The following is a 27,433-nucleotide window of genomic DNA, read 5'->3' as shown; positions in this document are numbered from 1 at the left end:
GATAGGTGTGGGTGAGAAAAAGGTCAATATTTATGTCCTTTTTCCAAAAATTCTCCTCCCTGCCCAGTAGGTGCCGATAGGCATGAAGAATGCAAATTGCAAAAAACAAAAGAAGAACAATGTGAAAGTGGAGATTTATAGTAAAAAAGGACTTTAATATTGATCTGTTTCTCACCCACACCTATCCTATCTCTTCTGAATACATGGATTAAACCACTGGAGTCCGATGGCTTACCTTCCTGCTGCCTTTCTGTGCTTTTTGGAGCTTCAAATTTCTGTCCACCATTCGCTTGCATTGAATGGACCAACAGAGCTGAGACATTCTTTTAAAAACCTTTGTTTGTGTTCTGCAGAAGAAAGAAAGTCATATACATCTATGATGGCATGAGGGTGAGAAAATGGTGAGAGAATTTTAATTTTTGGGTGAACTATTCCTTTAAGTTGTTTTCAGTACATTTATGTGGCTTTTATGTGTGTTTGTGTTGCTCAGATGGCTAAAGTTTGAAGAGAAGGTGGAGAAGGGTGGAGAGCGTTGGAGTAAACCTCATGTGGCAACTCTCTCACTCCACTCGCTTTTCCAGCTGAAGAGCTGCATAGAAAAAGGAACCATCATGCTGGACATGGAGGCAAACTCTCTTCCTCAGATCGTTGGTAAAACTGCAACTCAGCATGTTATGCCACACTGTTCAAAATAAAGGTTCATCAATAGTTCTTTGCAGCACATTAGCAAAGAACTACATTGTTATCATGATCCATTTTTCACTGTATTACTTTCTTGAGTTGCTTTACCTATAATCCTTTGGAGAGTAAAAAAGTTATTGATAGTAAAACATAGGTTCTTCTGATCAGTGTATTGGTTTTTCAAGACTCCATGAAATAAAAAATGAGTCATGTGGCATTTCGTCAACCTCTGTTAGCTTTGAAGCTATTGCAGCTAGTCAGTTCGCTTTAAGGTGCACTCAGTAATTCTGATCCAATACACTTTTTGTCAAATTCTGCAAATATCTCCTCACAGTCTGCTAGCTGTCCGGTCTATGGGTGGGCTGAAAAGCTGAAAAAAAAAAAAATCAAGTATTTGTACACAGCCCTGGCCCTGTAAATGGGACAAAAACAAAGTGGAACAGACCAATCCACACAACACTACTCCAGCCAATCAGCAACAGAGGGTGGTTCTTGCACGTGCACAGGATGGGGGGTGGGGGCAGAGCAAGAGGAAATTTCATAAGAAGAGCAAAGACATCCAGCCTGGTCTCCTAAGCAATCAAATTGGCCCATTTCCTAAGGAGGGTAGGGTCACATGAGGTAACCGCCTCGTGGTCACGATTAGGGGTTCTCGCTCTCAACGGGCCGCATGGAAATTTGTGCGTGGATCGTGGCGAGTAGCATGAGCCTCCACATGCTGTGAGTCTCCGCGGTGTCATGCACAACGAGCCACGTGATAAGATGCGCGGATTGACTGTCTCAGAAGCGGAGGCAACTGAGACTTGTCCTCCGCCACCCGGATTGAGGTGAGTAACCGCACCACCACAAGGACCTCCTAAGTAGTCTGGCCATGATTCATTGCCTTCTAAGACAAATTTTGGGAATCCTATAGTATTTCTTTCATCAAAGGGAAAAATTGTCAATCTCACACTGTTTAGTGTGACATGCTCACCGACGGCTGATTAATAGCATTTGCGATGATATTTAGCCTCTGACAAGGTTCTGGCAGAGCCAGAAATATAGCATCACAGTTGTATAGTGTGACAGCTATTACGACTGTCAGATGAGATAGTCCGCTCCTCTCTCGCACCCCAATTCACTGTATTCAGAGAATACACTCCTCTGGGCAAATCTCACTGTTTAGCTTCTATTCCGCAATGCTCACGTGCACTGATCAGGACGATTCGGACCACAGTCAGCTACAATGTGTATTGTACAGTCTGACATAATGTTGCTCAGTGTGCCATGGTGATCTCAATGCGTTCATATCATACTGTCTCACAAGCATCAGTCTTAATGGACTGTAAAAATCCTACAATGCGTAGCGGGTTTAAGCTACTTTAGCATGTAAATACATTTTTACAGCCAAGTTTAGCATGCCAGGAAAGTGCACCTTTAACAATGCCTGGTTCAGGATGGCCAGGTACAAAAAATGTTTGGCAGAGGATCGGGATCCTATATGGGCAGCGTGCAAACTACTGTAAGTCTTTTGATCTGTCTTCTATGGGGGAGACGTCTTTGAGCAACCACATAAGGAGCAAAAAAACACCAACATGCATGAACTGCACAAGCTACTGTATCTTCAATTAATGATTATATTAGCACGGGCGGTACATAGGAAACCTCAACTGCAGAAAAAGTCTCTAACCCTGCAGTAAAGACGAAAAAGCCTATGTTAGATATAATTCGAAAGAATTATGTGCTCAATGCCGAAGTACTTTGGACACTTAAAGTCATAAATGCACACTATTCCTACAAATCATGCGAGGACATACGTTTGCTTTTTCAAAAGATATTTCCAGGTATTTTGATTGCGACCAGATTTGCTTGTGGTGAAACATAGTGCTCTTATCTCTGTACATTTGGGTCCGCTCCTTATTTCAGAAGTCTCACGTTAACAGGACTGTTGAATGTTTTTAGCTGAGCTTTTATCAAAACAATGGTCTGGTTTTGTTATTTTTTACAAATGTGCGATTATTTGATTTCAGTGCCGTTTTCAGAATGAAAGGCTAAATGTTTGGGCATGGAAATTAGCTTGGAAGTCATGGAAAAGTCATGGAAATTCATTGGTTGAAAAGAATGGGAACCCTGTTTTAAGACACCAGTCTGTCAAAACCTGTTAGTTCTCAATGCAACCTTTATTTTTAAGAGATTTAAAAGACGTATGGGAGCTGAGCTATGGGTGAAGCTGAAATCTCTCTCTTTATTTTAGATTTAATCACTGATGATCAGATTGAGTGTGGGCAGCTAAAGCCCGATTTGAAGGAAAAGGTCGTCTACACTTTGCTACGGAAACATCGTCACCAGACCAAAAAGTCCAACCTGCGTTCCTTGGCTGACATCGGCAAAAGTGTGTCCAGTGCGAGCAGATTGTTCAGTAACCAAGAGAACGGTAATACAGCTGCTGGTTTGGTGCAATATCAAACTTCTCTCTCACACTATATCACTTTCCACAATCTCTCTTCTCGCTTGCACTACCACAACCCATCTGCTCAATCGATCAGACCGTCACTCTCTCTCTCTATCTCTCTATCTCTCTCTCTCACTCTCTCTCTCTCTCTGCATTTTTTGGGGATTTTTTATTTGATCAGCAATCAAACCTCCAACCATAACAGGAAGAAGAAAAAAACCTTGAGAAAACTCTTCTCTGAAATTCGCTACTTAAACTGATCATGACTGCATGTGTCTTTCTCTAAATAAAAGTAACATGCTTTAGTCATACCAATCTAATCATGTTTCTTTCAGCGTTGGGGAGTAACTAACTAAAAGTAGAGATGCTACTTAACCACATTTTAAGTAGCTCAGGTTTTTAAAAAATAGCATAGCTTTTCCAGTAACAAGCTCTTTTTTCCAACTAGTAATGGTGTAGCATGAGAAATGCTACACATATTTATGGCAAATATCAAATGGGTCAAATTTCAATGACTCACTTCAACAAAACAAACAAACAAAAAAAGATTCACAGAGTCCCTGTGTCTTCTTGCAGCAAAATATTTAGTAAAAGATGTGTATTTAGCTAACTTCCACTAGACTTAGCCATCGAATTAGGCCAGAAACATACATCATATCATGCAAGTGCACGTATGCAGACGCGAGCGCTTAAAGGAACAGTTCGCCCAAAAATGAAAATGCTCTCATCATTTACTCTCATGCCATCCCAGATGTGCATGACTTTCTTTCTTCTTCAGAACACAAGTGAAGATTTTTAGAAGAACATTTCAGCTTTGTTGGTCCATAAAATGCAAGTGAATGAGTGCCAAAGTTTGAAGCTCCATAAAGCACATGTAGCCATCGTAAAAGTGATCAGTTTGACAAGTTCACGAGGGTCGAGGTCAAGCGTGTTGCCAAGTTCACGTGATAACTGACACGTGAAATATAAAAAAAGGAAGAGCAGTGTTGTTTACAACAGAGGAGCATAGATAGTCATACATAGATGTCTCATTCGGCTGGTTTGAATACGTCAACAGCGGCACCATCTTGGAATTGTCAACAAGGAGAGCTGTTTGAAATGGTTTGAATGCAAGTGAATAAATGTAGATGCCTCAGACCAACCTCCTTACTCAGACTGCTGCATAAACTCCTTTTGTGTCGAAAAAGTACAGTGGTCCATATAAACAGCTGCTTATAAGGGATCTACATATGAATATCTATGCAGAAGAGGTTAACTCCACCCTCGTCAATGTAAAAACCTCAAGCTCGCCGGAATCGAACATTTTTAGAAAACAAAAAGTTTTAAATATTGATCTGTTTCTTAGACGCACCTAGCATATGGTAGCATTTGTGTTCTGCTGAAGAAAGACAGTTCACGCATTGGATGGTATGAGAGTGAGTAAATTATGAGAATTTTTATTTTTGGGTGAACTGTCCCTTTAACTGGTTGAACATGCTTAATGTGCATGCTTGCGTTGCTGTGGCGGTAATAAATGTCAATACTCAAGGGGACAATAGAGTTACCTTCAAATGTCTGTGCCATTAAATGATATGTGTTATTATTGAGGTAATTTGCTATAAATATATTGACTTTATCTTGCTCTGCTATATTCTCTTCAAACTGTTGCTCCAGCATGACAGTAGTTGACTTGAAAGAGAAAACTCACCGTAGAAGCAGACAGATGTCAAGAGAACAAATGTCCGCTACAGTGCCCCTTGTGGCAGCATTGAGAATGCAACATGTAATTGCGTTGCGTTATGAATTGCGATCTGTTATAATTTTGGAACATCTCGAAAACCCAATCCTCTAAAGACATGTTAGCCAACCTAATGTCAGTAAACCTAAGCGCACAAATTGATTGACAGGCAGAGAGTGTTTCTGATTGGCTATAAAGGCTGGGCTGCTCCCTTGACAATTTATTCTGCTTACAGACCTAATAAATTATATCGTAACAATTCTATATTTAAAAACAAATATGACCCCTTAAATTGCCTCATTGTAATTTTTCAGAAGGCTAGCTTGACTGCAGCTTAGCTCCTAGCTCGTAGCTTCAGAAGCTAAAATTTGAACAAAAGTAGCTTCCCCATCACTGGTTTCCTGAAATGTTAAATTCTCTCCAAATTATGTTTTCCTTTCAAACTGCTTTCATCTTTTCAAATCAGCTCAATGAATCAAATGTCACTTTAATCTCTGCTCTAATGATTTGTTTTTCTTCTCCCTGTCTCTTGTCCTTCCCACTTGTCTTGAATGATGTGCATGCACCCCTGTATTCCTTTCTCTCTCTCTTTATGTGTGAAGTGCGCAGTCCTCTCGATCACCCTGTGCCTTGCTTTACCACCTTTGAACTTGACGAGCAAATTCAGATGCAGAGAAGCAACAGCATGGGACTTCTCTGTAAGTCTGTAGTTCATGCTAGACTCGATCCTCTGGGTCTAGAATTGACCACTGTTGTAGTCTGTGTCTTTCTTCTATAAATGGTGTGCAGTACACAGTATATACTAGCAGGGACGGATTTCTGAACGGGCCAATGGGGCCAGTGCCCAGGGGCAATTGACTAACAGGGGGCCCTTAACTGCCCGGGGGGCTGGGCTTTAAGGCTGCTCTAGTTTGGTGACCCCCCCCCCGCTCAACAACTTTTGGGTGGAGGGGGGCCCTTGGAGATATTTCGGTCCTTAATCCGTCCCTGGCAGTAAGAAAAACTCTCATTCCATTCCAAACATAGTCACACTGTTATTTATTCCTTCGTCATAGCCAATTGTCATTGTTCCTGGTGCTCAAAAAAAAATTATAATACTAAATCGACAGAAATGAGTTTAGTGTAGTGTAGATGTTGACTTCAAGAAAGCACACTGAAGGTCTTGAATGTGATTCTATGACCTTGTTATATTTATTAAGATCAAACTAATCTCTTCATCAACCTCTGAAATAAGCGAATACACTCTGTATAAGTTGTCCATCAAGTTAGTAGCAGAATTTGTTGAGAATTAGATATACAAAATGCATTTGATGTCATACACCTGGGCCTCTTTGTTTCTGTGGTTTTGCTTTTGAAAATTTGATTAGCTCATCATCTTCTGACCTTTAACCCTGTGTGACCTCTGCAGGCAGCCCAACAACGGCCCATCGTAACCTGACCTCCAATAGCCTCAATGATCTCTCAGACAAGCCTGAGAAAGACCAGGTAATGCAGAGTTTGTTTTTGTGCAAATTTATATGTGTGTGTGTGTGTGTGTGTGTGTGTGTGTGTGTGTGTGTGTGTGTGTGTGTGTGTGTGTATGCCAGTTAAAGTCAATGTGAGTTTTGTCGCTTTTTATTCCATGTGTATTTGATGTTTACCCTTCTCATCCAAACTGGAATGGTGTTTTCCTCCTCCGAGAACGGAAACTTTAGAAAACTCTGCATAATCGCATACTTTGTAAAACGAGTCTTTCTCCTCTGGGAAAACTGACCAAATATGTTGATTACTCATCATGCATTACACAGATTTATGTCTGATTAAATGTTCCCTAGAATAGTTATTGTTACACTTTTTCCAAAGGAAAAAAAAGTATTCTTCGTTATCTTTCATCATAGTGCAATAATTTGCTCTGCGTCTGAAACAACTTTCTTTTTTTGAAGTCCCCTTATTTTTTAAGCCAATCCCATACAACCACCTGGCTCCATTTTTGTATGTTACGCTCACTTTTAGCAGTCCAATAGATTTCCAGTGGACAACATTTAGTACGTACAAAATAGTTTCCTAGTTTAAAACTCATATGTGACGTAATATGGAAATAAAGTGGGTTGCGAATGCCAATGTTGCCAATGCATGTTGACTTTTCACCACAAAATTTTGAAATGTACCAAAAGCACTTTTTCCACTAAAACATATATGCAAATGTTCAAATAATTTAATTTGAAACGGCATTACAAAATCAATACAGTCACGTGTGGTTAAATATCGATATTTTCCCGCACCTCTAATGTAGAGATTTATTTTACGAGAATGCAGCAGAATGTTGCAAGTTTGTCCCGTGTACTTCAGGGTACAGTATGTTCAGTATACCTGGAGATCAAAGCAGACAGAGCAGTTTTTCTTAAGGGAGTTTGGATTGGAAGGAACACAAAGGTTTCACATCCCGAGGACAAAATAATTGCTTTCTTCAAACACCGTTGCACACAATTGAAACTTTTTCACACAAGGACCAAATACACTAGCTGTGGTAGTCAGTTGTGTCAATATTTGTGGATTAGCGGGAGTGGCGTTATGAATGAACAGCGTTCCTACTGTGCGTCATTGTCACAACTGCAGTAATTATACTGATAACCTCTGATAAAAATCACTTGAACATCTCAGTTAAATATTACACAAACACAAGGTCTTTTTGTGTGAAAGTGTCAGTGTGTCAACACGTCTGTCATCCAAACATTAATAGTTAACGAAGTGTTTTAAAAGTCGGACGGGTTGTTTATACTAATTGTTGCTTTCAGCATTGCATAAATCTTATCAGAGTTTTATATTGCACTGAAATATGTTCATTTCTGTTGGGCTCACTCTGCTTTTGCAAAGAGAGTTTGTTAAACTTTCTGTTTGCAAGTAGCTTTATCTGTGTTTTGTGTGTATTTGTGTGGAAAAAAAGAGAGAAAGTTTGCTTTGTGTGTGACCGAAAGAGATTTTAATATGGATCAGATGATGCATTGCATTTAGTGAAATACTCAAGGCATACAGAACACATTGTACATTTTGTTTAACCGCTTAAATATTTATTCTGAGTTTGTTTATCCAAATGAGGCAGAAGTCAAAATGATTGCATTTAAATTTACATTACATTTACATTTACGCATTTGGCAGACACTTTTATCCAAAGCGACTTACAGTGCACTTATTACAGGGACAATCTCTCCGGAGCAACCTGGAGTTAAGTGCCTTGCTCAAGGACACACAATGGTGGTGGCTGTGGGGATCGAACCAGCGACCTTCTGATTACCAGTTATGTGTTTTAGCCCACTACGCCACCACCACTATGGTAATCGACAGCATGCCACAGATGCTGTCAATTGACATTAAGGTGTAAATAGCTTAAAAATAGCTTAAAAATTTCCTTTAATTTTGCGCAGTTATAATAATTCCGGCAATTATTTATTTATTATTTCATTTCTTTGTAAAATGACAATAAACACACATTGGTCTGCATTGGTTACTACAAGTTACTACATTGGTTGGCAACCATAAACAGCCTATAGTTAAGCAAAAAGAACTATATTACTTGGCGAAATAATGGTTTATTCAGATTATCTTTAATGATAAATGTGGCTATTTATTGAACGTTGGTGTGTTTTAGCACAATTGTTGTATTAAAGCATACAGCTTTCATACGTTAATACTGGGGTTCCACAGGGATCAGTCTTAGGTCCTCTCTTATTTATTATTTATCTTTTACCTCTTGGTAATATTTTTATTCCACTGCTATGCTAAAGACACCCAACTTTACTTGTCCTCCAAACCTACCTCTACTTTTCCTGCATCTATCCTCTCAGATTGTGTAGTTGAGATGAAAGAGTGGTTTACATCAAATTGTCTAATAGCTTAAGTTAAATAGCTGTAAAACTGAAATTCTTTGTGTTGGCTCAAAAACCAACTTAGCAAAGTCTAAATGTTGCTCAGGGAATATTGACATGATCTTTCAGTGTCTGTTGCTAAACAGGTTAAAAGTTTGGGTGCCATCTTTGATAGTACTTTATCATTCGAACCACATATAAACAATGTTATTCGCTCTGCATATTTCCACATACGTAACATTAATTGACTTTGTCCGTCTCTTTCGGTAAAAAGCACCACGATTCTTGTCTATGCTTTAGTAACTTCCCGTATTGATTATTGTAATGCTCTTTTATGGTCTGCCATCTATAAACTCCAGTTAGTACAGAATTCAGCCACACAAATTATTTGCAGAAGTCCTATAACTGAACACATTATAAACGTTACTAGGCAACCAGTAGTGGGAACGCCCACTAGCGACCTAACCGCCAGCCACTGGTGACCTGCAGCGACAAAGTCACTGGCAGTGTGTACGCAGCTTTAATAATCTTGCCCCTTCATACTTAGTTGACCTTGTTCTTCCTCGCACCTTCTTCTGCACTCACTCTTGTTTTCCCTCGAGTTCGCACAACATCTATGGGGTCTAGAGCCTTTAGACATGCAGCTCCTTATTTAGGGAACTCATTGCCACAGGATGTGCGAAACAGTGAAAGTCTTCTGGTTTTTAAATCTCGCCTTAAGACCCATCATTTTAGGCAGGCTTTTATGTGAATGCTTTTGTGTTTGTATTATGTCTAGGCTGAAATAATGATTAATTGTTGTTTAATGTTATTGTTTTGTTGTAAGTTGTCCTTGAGTGTCATGTAAGGCGCCTGTAAATAATAATAATAATAATAATAATAGCCACTAGAGGCAGTGTGTTGCAGTGATTTACGACGGTTAAGGGGGTTTTAGGCTCTCTGCGTTGTAGTGCTTCATAACACCCCTTAACTGTGGTAAAATCCATGTTACGTCATTTTCTCCTTCTTCCTCTCTGTAGTTGAATAATAAATTCATGAAGAAAATACCACGGGATGCGGAAGCGTCAAACGTGTTGGTCGGCGAGGTGGATTTCCTGGACGTACCCTTCGTGGCATTCGTACGTCTTCAGCAGGCGGTGATGTTGGGAGGCCTCACCGAAGTCCCCGTTCCCACACGGTAACCAGTGTAAACACCAACACCATGACCACCCTTTTTAAAAATGTTACGATTTATAAATCCGTTGCTAGAGTAAAAAGAGTATTTACTTGTGTGTTTTGTTTTCGTAGGTTCCTTTTTATTCTGTTGGGACCCAAAGGAAAGGCCAAATCATATCATGAGATCGGACGAGCCATTGCGACGCTCATGTCTGATGAGGTGTGTCAGTTATTAGTGTGTTTATATGCATATATAGGCGTGGACGTTATGTGCGGTTTGTAAATGCAAAATGCGTGTGACCATGCAAGTATTTTATTTTTAAATCTCTTTGAGATCTTTTCTGGCCACTGGATTGATGTATTTTTGTCTTAATATTCTAAAAGCAGGAGCCAACATTGAGGTTATTGTGCTCATTTTTGTTATAAAGTCTGAAATACATTTTATAAATCTGCGTGGCTTTGGGGTTCTGCAGGTTTTTCATGACATTGCTTATAAAGCGAAAGATCGTGGTGACCTGCTGGCAGGTATAGATGAGTTCCTGGATGAAGTCATAGTTCTACCTCCTGGAGAATGGGACCCTGACATCAGGATCGAACCTCCAAAATCTGTCCCATCTGCTGATAAACGGTACAGCGTCAACAGCCGATCTTAAAATGAATCTATGTGTTTTTAACTCTGTGTTGCATACAATGAAACAGAGTTAAGACAACAGTGTAATTGTGCATGTTTGTGTGGTTTCAGCAAGAACATTCTCGCCAGCGGAGGGGAGGGGTTTCAGATGAACGGTGGACCGCCCCAAGACGGGGATGCAGGGGGCGGCGGCGGGCATGAGGTCGGTGATGAACTCAAAATGACCGGCAAGTAAGTAATAAACGAAACGCGTATAAACAGACATGAAAAATAAAGAAACTGATATAACAAATGAAAAACTGTCCAAGCTGTTGCCTATTGCGGTTAGCGCACACAGCAAGACGATGAACAACATCTGGCTTTGTGCCATATCTGATCCCATGTTCCTGTTATAATTTCCTGTCCTTTCTGTATAAATAAAAGGCCAAAAATTGTAAACTGATACAAAGATCACCAACAAACAAGTTTATGAGCACTTAGCTTAGCAGTTAGCATAGTTAGCTTTTATATTGGGTATCGTTAAATGCTATCAGTAGAACGTTTTTACTTAGTTATTTGGACGCAGTGTTGGGGATTAACTAGCTACAAGTAGTGACACTACTACTATTTTCACAATAGCATTTTAGCATAAAAAAACACTATATTTGTCATTTAAACATGAATGCAGCAACAGAGCCAAGGGAATTGTCTTCCTGTCTCTCTCTCATATATAGAGCTGGGAAATCCAAATAATTTAAGTGAATCGGTTCTTTCGGAGAGTACATGTAAATGAAGCAGTTAAAATGAACTATTCATGATTATATCGCATTGGGAACTTCGATTCTTTTAAGTGAATCGGTTCTTTCGGAGAGTTCATGTAAATTAAGCAGTTAAAATGAACAAGTCACATTTATATCGCATTGGGAATTTCGATTCATTTAAGTGAATCGGTTCTTTCGGAGAGTTCATGTAAATGAAATAGTTCACAATAATGATTCACTCAAGGTTTTGCGCAGCCTTAAAGGGTAACTAAACCCCTGCTCAGAGTCTGACTCCACCCACTAGCAATATTTGAAAAATGCTGGAAAAGTGGGCAGACCCCAGCGGGGATAGAGGGGACGAAACGAGGGCGGGGCTGAGCGGGGGGGGCGTGCACCTGAGACCCGTAGTGACGGATTAGTTGACAGCTGCTGTCAGACTCTAAAATGGAGAGTGACTGGAGTGACGCAAGTAGCTTTGCCACGGAGCGGTCTTTTGAAGTCGAGGACTTTTCTCCCCCACATTCACCTGAAGTGGAGGAGGGTGAATTGTATTACTATTATGTTATTATTATTCCTCACACGGTCGCAAGATGACATGTACATGAATCTGATGAGTTTTATCGAGTTGATGTCAATAGCGCGCGCTCTGTAGGCATATTCATATTTTGCCGCTATGTGAAAAAATCCAGCAAAATGCGTTTGTCGACCCCAGAGGATTAACTTTAGCCTAACCATAAATTGTGATTCAAATATATATGATCACTCACCTCAAGACGCCGCTGCGTTGGTGGAGTCCATGCAGGAGGAGCAGCGTTTGACACTGCGTCGCTTTTCAGCGCGAGCTGTTTGGAGAAGCCCATTTCCACCTCCATTGCGTTGGAGAAGCAATCCCGCGTAAAATGCAGTTTGCACACTCCTCCAGCTATAGGCGGGAACTTGCGGTCTTCCAGCCCAAGGACATGCAACCACTGTCAAGTCAAGTCAAGTCAAGTCAAGTGGTTTTTATTGTCGTTTCAACCATATACAGTTAGTACAGTACACAGCAAAACGAGACAACGTTCCTCCAGGACCATGGTGCTACATAAAAACAACAAAGGACCAACATAGGACCACATGAGACTACACAGCGAAATAATACCTATATAAACTACCTATATATACCTATATAAAGTGCACGTGCAAACATGTGCACTGGCGCCTAATTTCCAAGTCTATATGGAAAGCAATACAGTCCAGCAATGCTGTTGCAACCAGAAACACTACACCAACGTACCATCCTGACCACTGTACTAAATACAGATAATCTACGCTAACTTGAAGATATCCTAACTGACGCAATACTATGCTACTAACTAACTATGCTTCTAACAATACTACACTAACAAATATGCTAATTAACTACCTAGGCTACACGAAATAATCTAAATAACTATATAAATGCTATGCTAAATAGATGCTAAAATACTCTATCCTGATCGTTTTCAATACTCGCAATTCCAACTCCTGACTCGCTACAGTGGTTTTGACAAAACGAGATGGTTTTTATACTGCCATGGGCGTGGTAGCTCGTACCAAGGGCGTGCTGAGCAGGAACCTGCTTACGTCAGCTGTCACCGCTTACGTCACAAAGTACCGCAACAGCCAATAGGAAAATTCAACTGCAGTAGCCACCGTTCAACCTGAAGAGGGCAGCACTCAGACGTTTTTACACCATATACTGTAGAATTAAAACACTTTATACACAAATGTCAAAAAAATTACTTGAATCAATGACCAGTACTACTAAAGCCCCATTCTTACAGATCATTAACTAAAAAAAGTTGGTTTAGGGTTTAGTTACCCTTTAAAGAAGCAAAATATTTAATTGTTACAGTTTATTGTGGTATTTCGACAAATTTCTGGTTTTCTTAGTGTATATTAAATAAAAATGTATATGTAAAATGTTATGTTGTCATTCTAGTTATATAGGCAATATAATTAACAGGTGATGCTATTATTAATTCTGCAATATTATATTATCTATAATTTGATTGTTATATTTAAAAATATGTTCGCTTGAGTCACTTGACTGTATTTTAACAACTTAATGTAATGAGTAGCTTGGAAATCTACAGTTTCAAAGTAGCTTTCCCAGCACTGTTTGGATGACACAAATGCAATGGACCTCATTCGTAAAACCATTCTTACTAAAAGTGTTGCGTTCAATGCAACAATTTACATAAGAATGTACTTATGAACAGCTTATGTGGAAATTAGTTTAGCTCATATTTTATGAATCAGACCCATTGCCTCTTTCTGACTCTTTATCTTTCTATTTCAGGTTTTGTGGGGGTCTCGTTCTTGACGTCAAGAGGAAACTCCCATTTTTTGCGAGTGACTTTTACGATGCTCTGCACATTCAGTCTCTCTCTGCAGTCTTGTTTATTTACCTGGGTACTGTAACTAACGCCATCACCTTCGGAGGGCTTCTGGGAGATGCTACTGAGAACATGCAGGTTAGCGTGCACTGTTAAGTAACCAATTCTATATCTAACCGTGTTGGCACTGTTGGCATGTGCGTTTGTGTCTTTTACCAAGGTGGTGTCAGACTGTTCAGCTTAGCAACTTTAGGGATTTAAAGTCTATGACTAACTCTGCGTTACTGCTTTTTAAAGTTCGGAAAATGCAAGAAGATTTCTTTGTTCATACTGCTTATTTTGTGCTTTATATTTACATTAAATGTATGCATTTGGAAAACATTTTATCACTATGTTTCAGTTGAGCTATAGGAATATAAATAAAAATAAACAATCTGTGGTCCCTATTTAAATAAGTAAATGTGTGTATGTATTTGCCATCTCCTGTCCAACCCATTATGATTATTGTAATATTAAAGGCATTCATACTGAATATGTGTGTGCTACTTTATATGTGTTTGATTATTAAACTTGTCATGTTATATGTATGTTGTGTGTTTCATAGGGTGTCTGAAAACAGGTATATGTGTTGCAAGTTCGTATTTTATCTGTTCTGCATTGAGAGAGAGAGAGAGAGAGAGGGGGAATATAATATGCACACGTGCTTCAAACAAGCATGTGTGCATATATAGTGACAGGATTTTGTGTGGTGCATTCAAACATGTGCAGTGACTGCAAAGTTTGGCATGTATATGGTACAAGCTAGTAAGGAGGATCAGCTAAAAATAGCCTAAGATTACACACACACACACACACACACACACACAATCACAAAAATAGACTTCTGGCATTACCTACAAAGCCGGCTCAGATGTGTTAAATAAAAACGTTAGGTTTAGATTGCAGGTTGGCGCATTGCATGCAAGGATTTGACTATTTCTGAGTAAACTTTGAAGATGAATTATTTATGTCTTGCCCAAAATATGTGCTAAAAAATTCACTTTGACACAAATACGAATGCACAACAAGGCAAACGCGGTGTGATATCTCACCCAAATTGAGCTCCAAATTACATTTTTACATTTTCTGAAGAAAATGTGAGCGGTTCTTACCCACTTACATGTTATGGGTGGTTGCCAGGGCATTGCTATGTGGTTAATAGGTTGTTGCTAGGGTGTTCTAATTGGTTGCTTATAGAGCAATAGATTTTTAGCAATAACTTATAAACCTTTAAAGACAGACCTACTACGAGCTTCGAGGTTGTTAATCGATAGTATATGCATATAGCAGATTTTGTGGTGAAGAACTACACTGCCCATGAATTCTGTTGAGGCAGATCCACCAATCTTTGTTGGGTCAACAAAGCACGCCAAATGAGCTCTGCAGCGAGCGCCCTCTCCCATGACGCACTGTGAATGACACGATCGAGTCACTCTCCTTACACTTTTTTGCAGTATACTTTAAATATATTGTTTGTACTATTATAATCAACAGTATTCAACAAAATCAATAGTTTTATGTTTTTAATTCGATTGCATCATTCACAATGAATCATGGGATTGTAGTTCATTCCCTCACGAAAGACGTTAAGTACACACAGTCTTTTTGGCCAAGTTGTAAATGTGTTTTTGCTTCAAATCAAAGTTTGTAATGTTGTGATTCACCTCTGCGCTTCCTGGTTTGGTTCATAGCTTAGAACTCTTTAATGAAGAGTTTTTATTAAATAATCCAAATGGAATAAATTAATGGGAAAATACTTCCAGAACCAAAGCGGCTGGAAAAGTGGGCGGGCAATGTTGTGCTTTATTAGCATAGATAGGTGCCTACTTTAATGTAAATCTATGGGATTTTTCTACCCATTTTATTGTCTGCCTAAAACCATAATTTGAATAACTTTATCCAGTCATATACTTAGCAAGCACAATTAAAAAGAAAAGAGAAGACAAACAAGAGTGTTTTTTATCGGAAACAGAAACTGGTCTGAATAAGCAGTTTCAGATTTGACTATCAGGCAAAAGCGTGCCGCCAGAAAACAGCTGACATCACATATGGGCTCAAATCTGATAAGAATTTGATTTTTCATTGACACAGCACTCATACCAGCGTGCAAATGCAGTACATTCAGTTTTTTTTTCCACTTGAGTCACTACTTGCCTTTTTGTAATTCTCTTTGTCTCTCTCTCTCTCTCTGCAGGGAGTGTTGGAGAGTTTTGTTGGGACAGCGTTATCGGGTGCCGTGTTCTGTCTGTTAGCGGGTCAACCTCTCACCATCCTGAGCAGTACTGGGCCTATGCTAGTCTTTGAGCGGCTGCTGTTTAACTTCAGCAAGTGGGTGTCATAATGTAGTACATAAGCAATAAGCCAAATTAAATCAAATCACTTTGTTGTCACTTCAAAAAATGATGGTAAATGGTCTGCACTTATATAGCGCCTTTTATTAACCTTAGAAGTTACTAAAGCGCTTTACACTGTGTCCCAATTCACCCATTCACACACACATTCACACTCACACTCATACACCAATGGCAGCAGAGCTGCCATGCATGGCGCTAGCCTACCATTGGGAGCAACTTGGGGTTCAATGTCTTGCCCAAGGGCACTTCGGCATGTGGAGTCATGTGGGCCGGGAATCAAACCGCCAACCCTATGATTAGCGGCCAACCTGCTCTACCACCTGAGCCACAGCCGCTCAGGTGGTAGATAGCTGTATATGCACAATGTACAATTTATAATATTCACAATGTACAGATGCTTTTACCACTGTTAACAGGTTTTGTTAGGCACAATTTGGTGAAATAATTGTAGATTAGGCACTCGATTCCAGCAGTGGCAAATATTAAACATTCCGTCAATATAAGTCTATGGGGTTTTGGGGAGATTTTATTGTCCACTGTGTGAAAACCGTAACTCTAATCAATTACAAAAGTCACACCAACCCGAGTCAGAACAGCCTGAAGGTCTGTGCAGAGTTTGGTGGATGTAACTTGAAAGCTCTAGGATGAGTTTCAGTCAAAAACTTTGGTCTTGATTTATGGATTTGAAAAAAACAAAAAGGGATTTTTGTAGAATATTGAGGATATGTCAAGCCAATTTCATTATCAAGTAAACAATTATTTTTCCTGGTAATATTGTTTATTAGCCTTATTGTAGACTGTTTTAAAGGTTTCTAGAACTTGGTGCATTAATATAAAATAAAATCGATGGATGGATGGTCACAGGTGTGTGTATATTAGCTATTTTTTGGCAACTTTGAATGTAACTCAACCAATCAGATAGTAAATCCTGAACTCTCAGTAACATCTATAGTAAATGGAATGAAATAAATAAAAATGAAAATAATAATAATAATAAAACAATTGCTTTTTACAGTTACTTCATAATAGATATTTTAAAGACGCATTTTCAGGTAAACAGTATTTTTTTACTTTATTATAGAGATTTTCTAACTAGTTTTGACTAGTCCCTCATTTATAAAAAAAAAAACATTTAAAAAAAGAAGCAAAAATCACGGTTACAATAAGGCAGTTAAAATGGAAGTCAATGGGGCTAGTCCAGAAAGATCAAAATGCACATTGTTTCAAAAGTAGAGCCACATTATGTTGGCATTATATTTGATAACATGATTTTAGTGTGATAAAATAGCTTAATAACCTTATCTGTGTGAAGTTCTATCCAATATTACAATTTTGTTGTCATGGCGACATAAACCCAGAAAATCTTTTAATCTGAGAAATGCAGGAAAGTCCCTGATTTTATCACACTAAAATCATATTAAAACATATAATGTTTACGTCTTGTGGTTATACCTTTGAAACCATGTGTATTTTAATGTTTGTGGACTGGCCCCATTCACTTCCATTGTTAGTGCCTTACAGTTACCATGACACAAATGTTGTTGATTGAGCTTAACTTGTATTGAACCTGGAACATTTCTTAAGGCACTATCCTTCAACTAGAAGATGCGGCCTTCGACTTGTAAAAACTTGTAAAGGTTTTAGTTGCAACAAATCAAACAACATTCCTTGGAATTTAGTTAGTGTGTCATTTTAGGCACAAAACGTTCCTAGTTATCTGGAATCAAGATACATCTTATTGCTTCCCGTTTCTGCCAAGGTCCAGTCACTCTGTCTCTGTTTGTGTGTGTCTTTAAATGTGTGTGCGTGCGCACGTGCGTGTGTGTGTGTGTGTGTGTGTGTGTGAGTGAATACATTTCTCTGTCTTTCTCTCTCTTACAGGTTTCAGGTTTCTCTGTTTATGTTCCATTATGAATAATTGAGTCGAATTTCATGTGTGTGTCTGCTTAGTGTATTAGTCGAGTTTTGTTGAGGGTTTCCATCTAGACTGCTAAATCAAGGGCTATAATAACAGAGACATGGCCAGTATGATACATTTAATGAGTCAGAGGTACCATGCTAACATGACTAGCATCGGAGCCTTCTTAGTCGACAAATTCGTCTGCATTGAGTCTGTAATACTGTACTCAGAAATTAACTAAATGATTACACTGTATGTCCATCATGTGACCATATATGAATATATTACTTCCAGGGTATGTTCAGAATGGAACACTAGCTTACCGCATACTGCATATTTAGCATTTTTAATAATATGCATGGAAAATTGTCTTCGTTTTTACTTGGTTTTAGTATTCCAATCAAATAACAGGTTGAGAAGGAGATAAAAATTCGGTTCATTCATTACATTAAAATATGCTGCTAATTTAGTAGCACATTTTAGCTAATTTGAGTATCTAAAACCTCACAGATAAAATTCCTAAGCAACCAATTGGCCCGGTTGCTAGGGTGTGTAGAGTCATGTTGGGTTAACCTCCTTGTGGTCGCTATAATGTGGTTCTGGCTCTCGGTGGGGTACGTGGTGAGTTGTGCGTGGATGCCGCGGAGAATAGCGTGAAGCCTCCACACGTGCTAGGTCTCCGTGGTAACGCGCTCAACAAGCCACGTGATAAGATGCGCGGATTCTCAGATGCGGAGGCAACTGACAGTCGTCCTCTGCCGCCCGGATTGAGGCGTCACTACGCCACCACGAGGACCTAGAGCGCTTTGGGAATGGGCATGCCAAATTGGGGAGAAAATAAAAAAAATTATGTTGGACCAATGGGCCAGGTGTCTGAGATTAAAAGCATAGTCATGAAGCAACATTTTAGGGAGGCCTACACCTCCTTTGTCAACTGGTCTATGTAACTTACTGAAATGCAACCGAGGTCGTTTACCATTCCAAATAAAAGACTTTCATATTCTATCAAATTGTTTAAAATAAGGAAGAGGAACTTCTAGAGGGAGAGACTGTAGTAGATAATTGAATTTGGGGATACAATTCATTTTTTAACATTGACGTTCCCTGCCATAGCCTAGGATAGCCCACCTATCCACATCACATTAGAACCTTTTCATTAATGGGTAAAAATTTACTCCCAATAAAATCTCTCAAATTTGCTGGAAATAAAATGCCTATATACCTAATGCCTTGCTTTGGCCATTGGGCCGTGGCAGGGCAATATGCTAACAGAGCAAGAGCTTCCGATTTAGACCAATTCACCCTGTATCCTGAAAATTTGGAGAAATGAGGCTTGGCATAGATCCACTAGGGTCAGAGACAAATAATAATATAGGGACTTTAAGCAACAGCTAAAGACAGGACGGCTATGGCGACCGTTTTTCAAAGTCTATTCTAGCAAAACTTAGGTAGCACATTTAACTTATGTTTGAGGGGAATGTGTAGGCTATTGTAGAGCGGAGGAGGGTGGGTGGGTCCGGGCTGGAACGACGCAAGGCCCAGACCCCAATCATCCTGATGGGACGCGCGAGGGATAGAGGTGGTCGATGACAACAGTTAGAGAGAGAGAGAGAATTACGGGCAGCTGCCCTGTATGTGTTTGTGTGTGACTTTTTATTTGATTAAATATTATTTATAATGTTAAGCCGGTTCTCGCCTCCTCCTTGCCCATCTTAACCCCTTTACAGCTATTTATTGTGCTGACTTAACAGTATCTCTTATAAAACAAAACATTTTCCTACCTAATCTGTCACGTACTATTGACTACGGCACAGTAGAGATTCTCCCGTTGTAATAGCGTAATAGTACAACAGGAAGTAGCACGTTCCAAGTTGCACATGAGCACAAGAACATAGCATGCGGTAGCCGTTCTGTTAGCAGCCGTTGCTAAAAGTCTGGTGCTTAAAGGAGACAGGACAGCCTTGCCGGGTTCCCCTACCAAGAGACAAAAATCTGAAATGAATCCATTAGTTTGCAATACTGCAAACAGTTGTTTATAAATTAACTTAATCTACTCAATGATAACAACGTGTTCCCAAACCAAAAATAACCAAAACCTTAAAAAGATAATCCCATTCCCCCCTATCAAACGCCTTCTCAGCGTCAAGTGAAATGGCAGCGATCAGGGTCTGATCATTCGCTACTGAACACACAATATTTATAAAACACCTGAACTACATCCGTGTATAAACCCCACTTGATCTATATTTATAATAGATGTAATTGCTTATTTCGGTTAGCCAGAATATTAGACAATATTTGGGTGTTTCTAACATAATTGGAGCCAGTGCTATGACATAAGATGTAAAAAAATTCTGCGGCAAAACCATCTAGCCCCAGTGCCTCACCGGATGGTTGTTTTTTTGTTTCTAATGACCCTTCTTGATTGGTTCAGGGATAATAACTTCGACTATCTGGAGTTCCGTCTGTGGATCGGCCTCTGGTCCGGATTCATGTGTCTGATCCTGGTCGCAACCGATGCCAGTTTCCTGGTGCAATACTTCACTCGGTTTACAGAAGAAGGGTTTTCTGCGCTCATCAGCTTCATCTTCATCTATGATGCCTTTAAGAAAATGCTCAAACTGGCTCACCATCATCCAATCAATGCACAATATGACTTAGACCTTGTTACTCAGTATGGATGCCACTGCAGTCCACCGGACGGTGAGAGCAAAATAAATGTACGATTGGAAGAGCGAATCAGGCTTAATAGAAAAGAAAACTCAAAGTTTGTTTTTTTCTTTGTAAAGGTAACAGTTCAGCTGTGTACATGGAAAAGATGGAGGCCATGATGAACAACAGTGTACAGGTAAAATGGTCTGTGTGTGTGTTGTATGTTTCAGAAAAAGTATTGAGTAACTAACTAAAAGTAGCGACAATACTAATACTTTTGTTTCACAAAATGCTGCATTATTCTCCTAGAATGTCCACTCTATGTCTCTCAAATGAAGTATTGGGAAGCGTGATTCATTTGAGTGTATCGGTCCTTTTGGATGGTTCATTTAATTCAATTCAATTCTATTTAGTTTATTTGTATAGCGCTTTTTACATATCGTTCCAAAGCAGCTTTACTAAAAAAAAAAATAGAAGAAAAAACAAAAACCAGATAAATAGGAAAACATAAACAAAATGAGTCACTACAAAGATTTTAGTGCATCATTTTATGTCTTATAGTGCAATACAAAATAATAATATAATATTATAATAATTTTAAAGAATAATTAAAGGAATATTCCAGGTTCAATACAAATTAAGTTAAATCAACAGCATTTATTGCATAATGTTGATTACCATAAAAATGTATTTCGACTCGTCCCTCCTTTTAATTTTAAAAATTAAAAAGCTCAAATCAAGGTTACAGTGAGGCACTTACAATGGAAGTGAATGGGGTACATTTTGGAGTCTTTAAAAGGCAGAAATGCAGAAAAAATATTATTTTATAAAAGCAATGGCATTCATTTAAATTTGTGTATTATTTGAGATGCAAAGTTGTTTAAATGATCGTTTTTATGGTCATTTTAGGGTTTACGACGTTACATTGTCATGGCAATGATGTTGTAAGATCGGATATATCTTTACACAGATGCGGTTAGTAAGTACATTTATCAGACTATTACTCAGTTAACACACATATTGTTTATGTTTTGTGGCTATACTTTTAAAACGGTGAGTATTTTAACATTTACAGATTAGCCCCATCGACTTTCTTTGTAAGTGCCTCACTGTAATCCAGATTTTTGCTTTTTCATTTAGATTTACTTGTATTGAACACAGAATATTCCTTTTATATTTTGTTTTCGGTTTTACCTGGTATTTAGTGCAACTAAATATGTTCACTAATAAATGTTTAATAAATGCTGTCACCCTATCTGTTACCAGATAAACACTAAATGTATAAATAAATTATACAGTTTTTTAGAAACAAAATAAATTGAAATTACAAATAACTACTTTTATTAGTAGTTTGTTGTTTAACTACATTTTCAGTAGGGTATCTTGACTATAGTTTTCAATTGTGACCAACTATAAATAACTTGACAAGCTACTTCTTCCCCCAACACTGATCAGAAGTTAGTTGCCCATCTCACTGTTTAGTTTACAATACCCACAATGCATATTTCTCAGATATTGCTTAGTTACTGCACAAACACAATGTGTATGGCATTTAAACAGATTTAAATGTTGATCTTTATAGATAAGAATGGGAATTAATGTTGCTCAGCAGTGCTTTGTTTGTGCTCTTTTCAGCAGCATTTGAACGCGACCTGGATATCGTTGACGCGCTCGGAATGTTTGGAATGGGGAGGCCGTCTGATTGGTCCAGCCTGCGACTACGTCCCCGACATCACACTGATGTCATTTATTCTGTTCCTCGGCACATACGCCTGCTCCATGTGTCTGAAGAAGTTCAAAACCAGCAGATTTTTCCCAACCAGGGTACACACACACACACACACACACACACACATGATCATCACACATTAATGAGGACGTTAATCAGATTGAACTATCCTCAAGAGGAGATTTTCAGAAATGTCATCCCCACAGGAATACGATAACCTGACAACCTGCACTCATGCACACACTTTAAGCTGCAATCTGAAAGTCATTGCTTTTTAATTAAACTGGACGATTGGTTTGGCAGCTCGAATGGAAAATAGTCATCGCCGATCCTTCCAAATATATTGTTGTGTATTAGCAATCTGAACTCATTAAAAATTGTAATCTCCATTAATCTCCTCTAATTTTCATTTTCTGTGGAATCTGGGATTTATAGTGCGTTTCTGAGTGATGATCAGTGATGTGTTTTATTTCATTTCTGATTAATGAATATTGCATTGAACAATGCAGCATTATTAGTTTACTAATTATAATGTTAATTTCATTGTAAACTTTTTTTAATATTTATCTGTGACACCGAAAGACTATATAAGATAACTGCAAAAAGCAAAAGGCAAATATATATATATATATATATATATTTATATATATATATATATATATATATATATATATATATATATATTTAAACATTTATTTGCCACATCACAGGACTATTTAAACTAACTGCATAGAGCAAAATGTGAATAAAAAATATATATATATACACTTTCTTATACATTGATAATTGTAATTTAAAATCTTTTTGAAAAATATTTTATGACATTTTTTTAAATGAAATGCATTTGTCACATCACAGTACTAATTAGATTAATTGGAAAAGGTTAATACAAATGTATATTCATATACAATTTGAACTTAAAATCTTGATATAAGAAAAAAGATTGATGTTAATGTTATTTGTACAACTAAACGGATGTTTATATTTTTGCAGGTCCGCAAACTAATCAGTGATTTCGCCATTATTCTAGCCATTTTGATCTTCTGTGGGGTGGACGCCCTGGTTGGTGTGGATACGCCCAAACTACTAGTGCCAAGTGAATTCAAGGTGTGTTTTTGTTTGGTGACTGGATTTAGTGCTTCTATAGTCCCATCTATGCTACAGTAATCCTTAAATAGTACCATATTATACCTCAAAACCCCTCATTGAAGTATGACACTTAAAACCAATAATATATGTGCAGACATGCACAAACAGACACAGCCCTTATTCTTAGAATCCTGTGGTTGTATTTTTGCAGAAAATCTTTGTTAACCCAAACTGAGTTAATAATGTTCTATTTGTTATAATACTTTATAATAACTTTCATTAGTAATACTAACAAACCATAATAAAATATAGAATCCATAAAAGATTATGTTCCTATTGATTCATATAGTTTGAAATGTCATTGTAATGTCAAAGTGATGTGCAGCTACTGTGCAGCTTTATATTACTATTATTATATTTAAGCATTATATCTATACAATGACATTAATGAAAGTTACCATTAAGGGTGAAAAACTTACTTTCTTATGTGTTGTCATGCATAAAAAAAGAGCAAATGTCTTCACACTGATATTATTGCTTTAAAAACAAATATTATGTTGATATATATATATATATATATATATATACTACCATTCAAAAGTTTAGGGTCACTTACTCATTCTTAATTTTTTTTTTTCACATTTTAGAATAATAGTAAAGTCATCACAACTATGGAATAACATAAATGGAGCATCTTCAATTAATCGTCACCCTTTGCCTAGAATTTGCAGACATGAACTCGACATTTTCTCAACCAATTTCTTGAGGTCTCACCCTGGGATGCTTTTTAAACAGTATTGAGTATATTCCCATCTATATTGGGCACTTATTGGCTGCTTTTCTTTATTATTTGGTCCAAGTCATCCATTTCACAAATGTATTTTTTTTAAATACAATTTTAGTTTTGTAATTAAAAAAAATTAATATGTTGGCACAATCATATTTTTGTCTATAAAACTAATTTCAAACATTTCAGCATACGCCTTCAGATCAAAATATTTTTAAGATCATGAGAAACATTTCAGGCAAGTGACTCCAAACTTTTGAATGGTAATGTGTGTATATATATATATATATATATATATATATATATATATATATAGAATCAGCATAATATAACTATATAATCAGATTTACAATTATATATTCAGAATTTATAAATGTGACCATTTCCATCTCTTTGATGAAACACATTTGGACATTTATGCACTTTAGTACAAGGGGAAAGTCTAAGCTTTCTAACGTTATAATAATTTTTCTACTCCAAATCATTGTCGAGATTAAAAATGTGGATGTAAAAAATTTAAATGCTTTCCATTTTACATTAGTGCATTAAAGGAATGTTCCGGGTTCAATGCAAGTTAAGGTCAGTCAATAGCATTTGTAGCATAATATTGATTACCACAAAAATTTATTTAGACTCGTTCCTCCTTTTCTATAAAAAAATCTGGGCTACAGTGAGGCACTTACAATGGAAGTGAATGGGGGCCAATTTTTGGTTGCACTTTATTTTACAGTTCTGTTCTACATACAATCATCTGATTTTAAATGAATGTACATAAAAAAACAATGAAATTCACAGGGTAAAACATCATATAATATGTAGTTGTAGAGCTTTCAAATTAGCAAAGGGTGAATGTCATTTACAAATCAGTCATTTTTGTTTTTATTAGCATTTTTCATACTGTCCCAACTTTTTCGGAATTGGGGTTGTAATGACAGTAATTACTAGGTACTAACCCTAAACCTAACCCCAACCTTAACTCATATTAAGTACATATAGTTACCTAATATTACTCAGTACTTTCTTGGGTAAGTAAAATAAAATAAAATTAAGTGCAACCCAATTCCTTATGTTTAAATACTCACTGTTTCAAAAGTTTATTCACAGGATGTAAACAATATGCATGTAAACATGATTTTAGTGTGACAAAAAAAATCACTTTTCTGTGCAACGTTATAGCCAATTTGACATATTTGTTGCCATGACGACATAATGTCAACAAACCCTAAAATGACTGTAAAACAAAATGACCATTTAAACAACTTTACAGCTAAAAGAAGACCTGCGTTTTAACAGAAGAATGAATGTAAGTGCTTTTATAAAATGGTAAGTTTTACATGTCTGCTTTTAAGCTCTCCAAACATTGGCCCAATTCACTTCTATTGTAAGTGCCTCACTGTAACCTCCATTTTTGCTTTTTTAAAGAAAAGGAGCGACGAGTCGAAATACATTTTTGCGGTAATCAACATTATGCCACAAATGCTGATGATTGAGCTTAATTTGTATTGAACCCGGAATATTCCTTTAAACTCAAAATGTGTCTCTGGGACAAAATTACCCTAAATGATGGAACAATTATATCCTGTTTATCACCCCCAATAATATACAGTATATACACACATATATACATACATATAATATATTTATGGTATTGTGTCCATCACCATTCACTGTGTAGCCGACAAATCCAAACCGTGGTTGGTTTATCTCACCATTCGGAGGAAACCCATGGTGGGTTTACCTGGCAGCCATTTTACCTGCTCTACTGGTCACCATCCTCATCTTCATGGACCAGCAGATTACGGCAGTCATCGTCAACCGCAAGGAGCACAAGTTGAAGGTACGAGTTGATGATGTCAATATATTACACAAATTCCTGGGACTGTTTTGGAATTTTATCAGGGATTAACGACATGGGATTAAAACCAACGCACATGGAACTACCTGCTGTATATCAGAGACCGGAATTAGATCTCATAAACCCTATTCGGATGGGATTAGTTTTCTAAACAACGTTTGAGTTACAATTGTTATCACCCGACGTCTGTGATTTCATGTACTGATTCGGACGGGACTAAGATCTCTGTGTTTATTACAGAGGTGGGAGTGTCTGTTTTCTAGATGTGGGTGTTACAGCAGATTGAACACAGTGATTTAATTTAGGTGATCAAAGTAAAGTATCTCTTTATCTGTTTAAGTTTAAAATGACTCATCATTTAAAAAAATCTATTTTAAATAACTAATTATTTTTTTATTGTTTTAATTTGAATTGAATATATACATAATAAATTACTTATTTTAAAAAGCCTATTAAATTAAACTTCATATGAGTTTATAGAAGTGGCTGATTACTGTATAATTAACCCACTGAAATAAACAATATAATATAACATATAATTATATATTTATAACATTAGGTAATTGAGTGGAGAAATTACGATGAGTTTCTTACCTTACCTATTTTTCCACCCTGAGCGCAGAAGGGAGCCGGGTACCATTTAGACCTGTTCTGGGTCTCGGTTCTCATCATTTTGTGCTCGTTCATGGGGCTGCCCTGGTACGTGGCGGCAACCGTCATCTCCATCGCCCACTTAGACTCACTCAAGATGGAAACTGAGACATCAGCACCAGGAGAGCAGCCCAAATTCCTAGGAGTCAGGTGAGAGAACACATGAACCTGAAAAAACTAAAACAAATCCTATGGTGGTTTTGCTGGTCTCCCAGGCTGGTCTGGTTTGCTGGATTTTGAAGGGTTTGGGGCATTTTTCAGCTGGCCCACCAGCTAAATCTGCTGAACACCAGCTCGGCCAGGCTGTGAGACCAGCTTAAACTAGCTTAGACCAGCAAAAACGTTTCCAGAGTCAAGTAATGTTTCTTTTCTCACTGAAAGCAAAATCATAGCAAAGCAATAACATCCAATCTCAGCCAGTCAGAACATTTTTGATGTTCAATATACAGCTATGGTATGTGAAGCAGAATTGTGGACCAATGAGATTTGACTATTGGCAGAGTTTTGTTTTTGGGTCAAAATAAAACCTAATCAATTGTCTCATAGTTATAATTTTTTTGCTGTTGTTGTTGTTTGTTTCTTCTGTAGGGAGCAGAGAGTCACAGGAATATTTGTGTTCATTCTGACAGGTCTGTCAGTCTTCATGGCCCCCGTTCTGAAGGTTTGGACTTTATATTATTAAACTGCATCTATTCTCTCTTTCTCAACTCAATGTTCCACATAAAATGTTTATTCCATCCTATTATTTCAAGAGAAATTTGAACAAGACTGAATATTAAGCAATTCTAGCTCCTTTTCTTGAATGAACGAAATATATATTATG

The 27,433-nt window shown here is 37.7% G+C and overlaps 1 protein-coding gene across 6 annotated transcripts in view; it reads left to right on the top strand.

Moving 5' to 3' along the window:
• Positions 1–27,433, top strand: part of LOC127629051 (electrogenic sodium bicarbonate cotransporter 1-like) — a 67,975-nt gene that overhangs the window by 29,380 nt on the left and 11,162 nt on the right. For 3 of the 6 annotated variants that reach the window (XM_052106077.1, XM_052106072.1, XM_052106075.1), the window contains exons 5-21: positions 491–651; positions 2,915–3,094; positions 5,432–5,527; positions 6,238–6,314; positions 9,691–9,848; positions 9,959–10,046; positions 10,300–10,454; positions 10,569–10,688; positions 13,518–13,692; positions 15,788–15,921; positions 20,282–20,550; positions 20,637–20,695; positions 22,135–22,323; positions 23,222–23,335; positions 25,780–25,941; positions 26,582–26,760; positions 27,199–27,271. In XM_052106077.1, the coding sequence (XP_051962037.1) occupies positions 491–651; positions 2,915–3,094; positions 5,432–5,527; positions 6,238–6,314; positions 9,691–9,848; positions 9,959–10,046; positions 10,300–10,454; positions 10,569–10,688; positions 13,518–13,692; positions 15,788–15,921; positions 20,282–20,550; positions 20,637–20,695; positions 22,135–22,323; positions 23,222–23,335; positions 25,780–25,941; positions 26,582–26,760; positions 27,199–27,271 (2,389 nt within the window). The remainder of the gene's footprint in view (positions 1–490; positions 652–2,914; positions 3,095–5,431; positions 5,528–6,237; positions 6,315–9,690; positions 9,849–9,958; positions 10,047–10,299; positions 10,455–10,568; positions 10,689–13,517; positions 13,693–15,787; positions 15,922–20,281; positions 20,551–20,636; positions 20,696–22,134; positions 22,324–23,221; positions 23,336–25,779; positions 25,942–26,581; positions 26,761–27,198; positions 27,272–27,433) is intronic. The other 3 variants (XM_052106076.1, XM_052106078.1, XM_052106074.1) reach the window with 2 other exon arrangements.

Source organism: Xyrauchen texanus, chromosome 35, assembly GCF_025860055.1.
Source record: "Xyrauchen texanus isolate HMW12.3.18 chromosome 35, RBS_HiC_50CHRs, whole genome shotgun sequence".
Lineage (NCBI taxonomy): Eukaryota > Metazoa > Chordata > Actinopteri > Cypriniformes > Catostomidae > Xyrauchen > Xyrauchen texanus.
Note: the sequence above shows the minus strand (reverse complement) of the source record. Positions and strands in the feature narration are given on the sequence as shown.